At 37.1% G+C, this 8,820-nt stretch overlaps 1 protein-coding gene across 1 annotated transcript; it reads right to left on the bottom strand.

The window, feature by feature from the left end:
• Positions 1-763: 763 nt before the first annotated feature.
• Positions 764-3,679, bottom strand: cd180 (CD180 molecule). The gene is made up of 3 exons (XM_079608447.1): positions 3,445-3,679; positions 3,146-3,306; positions 764-3,046 (listed from the first exon to the last, which is right to left on the bottom strand). Exons 1-3 carry the CDS (start codon positions 3,544-3,546, stop codon positions 1,312-1,314), a joined length of 1,998 nt encoding a protein of 665 aa, XP_079464573.1. The 5' UTR covers positions 3,547-3,679; the 3' UTR covers positions 764-1,311.
• Between the last annotated feature and the right edge of the window lie 5,141 nt (positions 3,680-8,820).

Here is an 8,820-nt window from a genome sequence, read left to right as displayed (position 1 = left end):
GATGGCAGAATTATACAGCTAACACCTAGATCAATATCCAGAAACAACTTATATTTAATTTAGATCATCATTTACAGTGTTTCTCAATTGTTTACGCACAAATACTGGTACTTGAGACACAATGACCACAACCTGTAACTCATTCACCAACCCCCTGAACCAATTCTGCTAAACTACAAGCACAATTCCTGCTTTACACTCAAACTGCAGTTCTAAAACACGCTTTTTTCAAAACACTACACACAATTCTCTGCATTTGGAACAATTTTAAATATCTTAAGAAAATATCTTGTTTTCACAAGGAACACACTGCCATTCAAATATGCACACTGACTCATCACATGGGCAAACACCCGTCACACAGTTTTACTCATCATTTCTCATTTGTGAAATGCTAAAGCGAGCTTTAGCATAAAAGGGCTACAGGTGAGTAAATTCTTCTGTTGTTTTGTATGTAGACCACAGTATGTACAACTTTGTGTTGGGATGCACACTGTGTACATTGTTTTTGTGGGGAAAATAAAATATATTTGTTACTGTGTATATGTGTGTTCTGAGTATAAAAACAATATTCTCAAATATTGTACAACACACATACAGTATGTACTGTCTGTAGTAAGTGTAACACTGAACAAAAAAAAGGCCTAAGTCATTATGATGAATGGAGAAGAAGTGTTTTACATTGAGCTCATCAGTGTTCAACTGGTTCTTATAAATGTCTATTCATATCATGGTTTGTGTGTGTCATTTGAAAATAAAGAGGAAATAACATAGTTTTGAATGTAAAGTTTAATTTTGCAGGACAATTGAGGGGGTTTTGCCCATTGTGTGTTTTTTTTAATTTGTGAGTAGAGTTCTGAGAATATGAAGCATACTTTCAGAAAATGTGTGTAAACAATCGAGAAAAACAAGTATTTTTTTCATAAAAATGTAATATTTCACATGCAAGCTAATGGTATAATTGAGGAATTGTGTGGTAAATAGGTACAAAAGTACGTTGTATATCCAAAAACACATATTACTGTATAGATGAGAAGTAAACCAAAAAAATATATAAATTATATGTATTACTGTATTAAAAATGTATATATTTTTTAACAATCATTCTATAAATCTCGGGGTCATATTGACCCCAAATGCACTGAGTATAAACAGGAAACTAAGAGCATATGAGGGTTTTAAAGCAAACATTAATCCCAGACAGCAACATAGTGTACAGTACATACCAGATGTGGCCCGGATCTGGGCCGACACTATGTTGCTGTCTGGGTAGCTTGCATATGGAGGAGTCACAAACTAAATCTTCTGAATTTACAGTTGTGTGTATCTCGAATATCTTCTAATTCTCCTGACAACACAGAAAACGGCAGATGCAATTATAATCACAACTAGAATTGTAACAAATACCGGTACAATTACACCAACAGGAAATTCGCATTGAAGTTTAACATCAATGATCCTTGTTTCTGTAGCATTACAAACGGTCTCCATTAAGTGTTTTACTTTGACTGTGTTTTTCTTAACCCAGTTGATGAACTGAAAGTTGCTACAATTGCATACTAGGGGATTGTAACTCAGATCAACAGTACTTCCTTTTCCCAGATTCATAATACTTCCAACATCCACTGTCACTATGGCATTACTGGCAAAGTTAAGTTGGATAGAATACAGGAAACAAAACCCAGAGGTGCTCAGTTCGACAAGCTTATTTCCACTCAGGTCTACTTGCCTGAGGTGTGTGAGACCTTTAAACAAGTTCTCTTCAAAGGCAGTTATTTTACATGAAGATAAAATGAGGGTTTCCAAAAGAGGGACGCATTCAAAGAGCTCTGCCTGGCTAAGAACCCCTCCTTGAATGGGGTTCCCCTTCAAATTGAGGAGTTGTAAGGTTTTCAAGCCATTGAAGATGTGCATATTTGTCAGACTTGTATTTGACCAGGAAAGATTTAGAGTTCGGAGACTCTGTAGATTGCTGAATGGTGAGCTGCCGTTCAGAGTGTACAGTGAATTGCTGAAGTCCAAGTGCTCCAGCTGTGGAGACGCCCTGAATGGCTGTGAAGTCCACTCCATTGGTGAGCTATAGCTGAGATTGAGCAGCTTCAGTTCACTCAGACCAAACAGCTGGTCATTACAACAAGGTCCTCCGAGTTTTACTGAACTTTGACTGAGATCCAGCTCCTTTAGGAGTCTGAGACTCTCCAAACATCTATTTCTGAAATCGAGGGGCTTTGAGTTCCCGCTCACAGACAAATGTGTAAGCACAGGAAAGTTTTTGGTGTTGATTTTGCAGACATCTGAAAAACTGTTCTCATCTAGCACCAGATGGGACAAGTTGGACAGGCCAGTCATGTTAAAAGGCAATGAATCCAGATGGGCTCTGGTAAGGTCAAGCTTTTTAAGGCCTTCAAGGCAATGGAATGTGGAATCATTTAGGTCTACGAAATGCTGAAGCTGGAAATCCAGGTCAGTAACGGTGATCTTGCAAAAAGATTGTAGAGCAGCTGATGGTATGAACACATTTGGATCTGTTTCATACAATCCCAGCTTCAGTCTGTTGGTTGTAACTCCTTCAAGCCCTCTCAGAAGGGAGGAGAAGTTCATTTTTCCGAAGCAGCCACTGAAATCAAGACTACTCAAGTTCATTGACTGAAAAGCACCTGGTTCTATAGAGACAAAATCGTTTCCTTTGAAGCTGATGCTCATCCCGACCACATTGTGGAATGGTTGCAGGTCAGTCCGACTTATCCGGTCAATAGAGTTCATATCCAGCTGCAGGCTGTTCACGTTTTGCCAGAAACTGCTTAGTCCATCTAATGAGTGAATGCCACTTCCACCAAGGTCCAGAACCTCCAAATATGCAAGATCATCTGATGGGATGTCTGATAGGCTTTTGATATTTGACTGAGCTAGACTGAGATATTTCAATGCTAGTGGTCCAAAAAAAGCTCTACTTGCGATGAACACAAGTGGGTTTCCGATTAGGATTAGGACTTCCAAGTCATGCTGATATTTAAAAATGTCTTCATACATGAAAGTGATTCCACACCTGTAAGTTATAAGGTTTGAGTGTAAGAAGAAGAAACATTAGATTCTCTGATGCACGGTTCTACACAACTCACCTTGAAAGAAAACTAGCTTTGCTCACCTTGTCAGGTCTAATGAATGCAAGTTATTTAGCCTCTGAAAAGTGGAGTTGTATAGGGCGGGCAGGTAGTTGAAGCTAAATTTTAAAATTTGGACAGAATTTGGTACCTCATCTGGAATGAATTGTAGGTCCATACCACTACAATCATAGCCGTTAGCGATCTGAAAAACAACATATAAGTGTTACACTGAACAGTAAGACATAAGATAAGATAAAACTTGACATTAACAAACTTAATTCATGCTTCACGTTTGTCCATTGTGTGGACAACCATGCAAACTAAACAACCATAAATGTACCTGTTGACACTGTCTGCTAGCCCACGGTGTTGCTTCATTATTAGATAAAAAGTGAAACAGAATAGTGTAACATAACATGTAAAAAACAAAGTGCCTCTCCATTGTGTTAGAGGACAGAAGAGAACAATAGCTCCTCTTCAGTCAAATATATAGATCAAATAGAGGAAGTACAGTATAAAACCAGTTGTTACTTTCCTACGGTAATAACTTCCTATATTCAGCAATAACTTCCCATCTCAACAATGGTTTACTGGTTATGAAAACAGAGTTTCACTGTGCTGAAGTACAGAAAGCAAACAAATTCATTCTCAGTGTGCAAAATGGTACTACCTCTTTCAATATGAGAGTTAAATAGATTAGAACATTCCAAAGACCAGCTGATCCTCACCAGATTTATTTATTTATTTATTTTTGCTTGGTGGTACAAGAGGTCTAAATACCTATAAGGAAATGGGTGGTTCTTAAATATGGATCTGCAAACTGCAAATACAAATTCCCCAGATAAAACACCTTCACACAATAATGTCACCACTGATCTATGGTTAAAAATTACATTTTAAGAATGTGTTATTTATTTATTTTTTACTAATGCTGGACTTGTCTAATTGTAGATGTTAGTGAGAACAGTGGGTGGTATTTATGACCTGATCAAAATAAAAGTAGAAGAGCGTGTGCCTTTATACTTGGCTGGGAAGTGTGTGTTCAAACAGTCGATTACACAGGTTCAGTTTATCTAATCGCTGTTCTTCTAAATGATTGCGCCTCCTTAACTCACACACAATTGCAAATACACAGAAACATTCAGGATCGCATAAACTTGTGAATTTTAAAATAAATCACTGACATTTCTAAATATGGTAGACCTAAGTCCCAATTTTACCAAAAAAGTTGTAAAAACAAACGAGTTGTGCATAAGAAGTGTCCATTTTATAAAACAGAGGCAAAAATGCATCCAATGGATCAAGCTTATATATACATCATATTAGGCTGTATATTATATTATGCACTAAAACATGGTCAATCCAATGTCTCTCATGTCATGGAGCCGTGTAATAGAAACAGCCTTCCAGTAGGGGGCGATATTTGTCTGTCTTTGCAGTCCTCTGTAATATGGTGAAAAATTGTGATGTTGATGGTTACACAACCCTTACATCCAATTGAGAGATAAAGACGACACTCATTATAATGTACGTATAAATAGAAATAAATCTTTTTCAGATTATAGTGTCTCAGTGGAGCCAGGGGATTACTGTGTTTTCAAATCCAAATGTTAATACACAGGACATGACTCTAGATAGGATTTAATGACTTTCAGTGTATGGGGACCACCAATTGGTTTAATGGATTTGTATTGATATATGTATTATATAATTATAATGTATTTGACAGAATTCCTGTCTTTATGGATTATTTACAGTGGCCAAGAGACCTCAACGCGCTGCAACTAAAGAAAACACATGCAAATAGTGTGTTTCTGTATTTGGTTGCGTTGTGAGTATTTGCACTGCACTTGTTGTCAAACTGTTGAAGATGTTGTCTTAATTCGCTGGTGTTTTTTTCTATTTGCATTTGTTTTCTTCAGTTCACAGTAGTTCACTCGGCTAGTTATCTTCACATGTCTAAGTTATATAGAATTGTATTTTGAATTTGTAAATTGTATTTTTGATCGGTATTGCTGGTTTAAAAAAGGTTTACTGGTTCATTAGGTTAAATGTTTCCTATTCCCCATTAGTAAGATTGTTAAATCATTTTAAAAGTACAGGCTGAAGATATCAGATGTCACCAAGTTTCCAAGGACGGAAGCTGAAAAAGGGAACTGCGAAAAGGATGCCCTGACGATCCTCTGCATTATGACATGTGACTTATAAAATCACTTGGTCAATATACATGTCAGGGTTGCAGCAAATGTGATGATTTAGAAAATTTCCCCAAGAAACTTTTGTTTAGTATCTGGGAAAAAGGGGTTTTACAGGCATGTGTGAATAAAACCTTGTGAGTCTACTTGAAAAACATACCATAGTAACCACCATTTCCACCAAATGAATGGAAATTCCATAGTTACATTTGATTAAAATTCCATAGTTACATTGCATTTTTCTTTTCAAACAATGAAGCATCAACCTGTGTAGTATTAAATGCACATCAAACCTATTTTCTTCTTGTTTAGAAGGATGAAACAGCAATTTGCTCAAAGTCATTATACTGCACATTTAATACACTTGTCACTCCCTCTTTTTAATTCTTGGATTAATGCTGCCAGTAATAAAGGATTAGAAATGGAGAAAATCTGCTACGGCCGCATGCTGAAATCACACCCCCGCATCGTGACACAGAAACAAAATTACTGGAGGGCCTATTCCGCCCACCACCCACATCAGCTGTTCTCAGTCGTGATACTGCAGATGCACTTGTGCCCACTCGCAGATATTACTAAGCAGAAAAAAAAAATATCCTTCCTCCCAGACCATAATCCTCTTAAAAACTTAAATGCCCCCTTCTCCCCCTCCCTCTCAAAGTGAACATCAATGAAATGGGGCAGAAAACGGCACTGGGTATTTAGGACAATTGTGGCAACTGTCATAGCTGCATGAATCAGATGTCTCGTACGAGTGGAGCGGCGCACAAAGAGCAGACAGCAGGCCTCCTCTGACCCAAATCGCTAAATTAGACATCAATGAGTAACCCTTAATCTCACCAGACTATACTGAAATCATCCTGACAGCCCCCTCATCAGAAGTGAATGCAGGAAGAAAGAGGTGTCCATTCCTCCGTTTCGCCTTTTATTCACTGTTCATGTTGTGTTTTATGCAACACTCCACCTTCCACTGCTCTCAAAACACATGCACTTATGTAAATCAATCAAGGTGAATGCAGAAAATTACATCAACACATTAAGAACTGTAATTATACAGTAATTGTTTGCTATCACATGCTGCACTCCAGGCCAGATGTGATTTCTGGGAGGAACATTTTTCCCCATAGGCTTGAAGAAGTTTGCCTCGCAACTCACAATCATGAAGGCTGCTTAGGAAACACAAACAAATGAGGTGTGTGAAGAGTGCGTGGGATTATTTCTTTAAAGGGGTCATATAATGGTACATGCACTTTTACAAGTTGATTGTACTGAAATGTGTGTTGGCAGTGCCTGTACACAACCATCATAAAATGATAAAAATCCATCCAGTGTTCTTATATCCATCCATCTCCTTATATGTTTTACCCTGTCTCAAATTGAGCTGTTCGATTTTGTGGCGTCACAAAATCGATGCCCCTCCCACGATTGTTGATTGACAGCAGCGTTTCAACACAGATCCGCCCTCGCTCGTGACCGAACTGTCAATCATAGTCATTGTTGATACGCTGGAGCACTGTCGATGAGCAGAATGGCATTTAAGTGATTGTGGTGTTCTGCTCTCGGGTGTAATAACAAACACAATCATTTTAATGTTCCTAAATCCGAACCGCTGAAGACGCAGTGGCTGAGTTTTGCTTTTTAAGGGAATATTCCCCACGATCAACACAAATGTTTTTTTTGTTTGCGCTAATCATTTTTCACCAGACTGCTTTACAAACGAAGATCAGTATAAAGCTGGTTTTGCTAAGAAGCTGCTCCTGAAAAAAGGATCGGTAACGTTACCAACTATTTGTGTTCCTGCTGAACCTCCAGAAGAGGTGAGTGTAACGTTTTATTAACCTTTATATTAATCTTTGCAAATCGCTAGCATGCTTCACGATGAATGCGGCTAATGTTTAGACTAAGGGTACATTACGGCATGTTTTCTATGTACGACGTTCTCAATATAATTCATAATCCCACGTTTATAATGAAACGCGTTATGGTGTTATTAAAAAATGTGTACACAGGTGTTAAAGTTAACGTGGTAATACTACACTAAGCTTACTTTTGTACATGGTTTATAACAGTGTCTGTAACTGATTAAGAAGTAATGTAAAAAAAAAACTGTTATAACTGCATGAAGATGAATGGTAACACAATACCTACAAAATACTGTTTACATCCAGCAAATGCATATGATTCAAGACTATAAATACTCTAATTGATGTTTTTCAATATTATGCCGGAATAAGTTATGTAATCTGATCACTTATTTGCTTTTGTATAGGCAAGCATGTGTGTTGTGTCAAACGCCCCACACAACAGAGGGGCGGGGTGACCACAGCTCATTAGCATTTAAAGACACATGCACTTAAATGGCGTGCTGAAAACAGAGCTGTTTTTGACCAGGTAAAATTAGTGTTTTCTTACAATACTAATGAGAATTTTTAATTAAAGTATATTACAAACTTTCGATTTAGACCCTAAAGAATCATTTTAACTTGTACAAAAATGGCATTATATGACCCCTTTAAGCAGGCCAAAGCAATTGGAGGAAATGTGCGTGTCATTTGTGTTATACAAGTTATTCACTGTAGTCAAATGTTGGATATTTAAAAATCAGAAATTGGAAGTTTTGACATAAATACAACAAAAGCACTAAACTAAACTTTAAAGCACTAAAAGCACAACAAAAGCACAATAAAAACCTGCTAAACTTTATTTTGATGGTCCCCTTTAGACTGCTGTCTACAAGGTTTGCAACTTACATGTCCACTAACTCTCATCAGAGTATTAGTTGAGTATTAGTATTCATAATACGGATCTGCACGCCGTCAGCATTTTCACAGGTTTGCGTTTTTAAAGCCTGAGCAGATATAAATATATATATATTTATTTATTTTTTATTTATTTTTTTCGTTCGTTCAAGGCTTGCATCTGCAGGGACCATTAAAATAAAGTGTTACCAAAAATTAATTGTCTGAGCTCAGTGTAATTCCTGATTAAAAAATAAAAATAACGCTGCATATCAGACTGTTTTGTCTTTCTTGGAGAAAAACGTTTCTATTCAGAATTGCCCCTTTCATAAAGTAGTGCAGAAGACTTAACAGTATTCTGGGTTAATGTACAGTAAGTATCAACTTAGTAAGTATGTACAACTTTATTTAAATTTTCCCCCATGATATAGCTTTTTAGTAAAAAGAGTAAATTATGCATAAATTATTAACTTCGTCTCAAAGCTTTCTCCCAAAATGCCCTAATAACTAGAAAATGTATGTGGCTAAACAGCAGCTGATCCACACTGCAGTTTATTCTGACCAAGAACCACCCACTTATACAGGAAGAGACCATCTAAAGCATGTAAAACAATAGATCGTAGTCGGTTTCGTTTTGCATGCCATTTAGGGCATATTTAAATTAAATAGATGATACCAGTAGACAGGTATGCAAACACTGTGAGAAAGTGGTAGTAAAATAGCATAAAATGTGCATAAACATTGTGCTCAGAATTTCTGGCCATGAAAAAGTGCAGTCTATTC

This window comes from Phoxinus phoxinus (genome assembly GCF_949152265.1).
Source record: "Phoxinus phoxinus genome assembly, chromosome: 3".
Taxonomy (NCBI): domain Eukaryota; kingdom Metazoa; phylum Chordata; class Actinopteri; order Cypriniformes; family Leuciscidae; genus Phoxinus; species Phoxinus phoxinus.
This window is presented reverse-complemented; position numbering and strand designations above follow the sequence as displayed.

Coding starts and splice junctions, on each gene's coding strand:
- cd180 (XM_079608447.1), bottom strand. CDS start 3,546: ATGGAGAGGCACTTTGTTTTTTACATGTTATGTTACACTATTCTGTTT. Junction 3,307..3,444: donor CTAGCAGACAGTGTCAACAG/GTACATTTATGG, acceptor GTTGTTTTTCAG/ATCGCTAACGGCTATGATTG. Junction 3,047..3,145: donor CATTCATTAGACCTGACAAG/GTGAGCAAAGCT, acceptor TATAACTTACAG/GTGTGGAATCACTTTCATGT.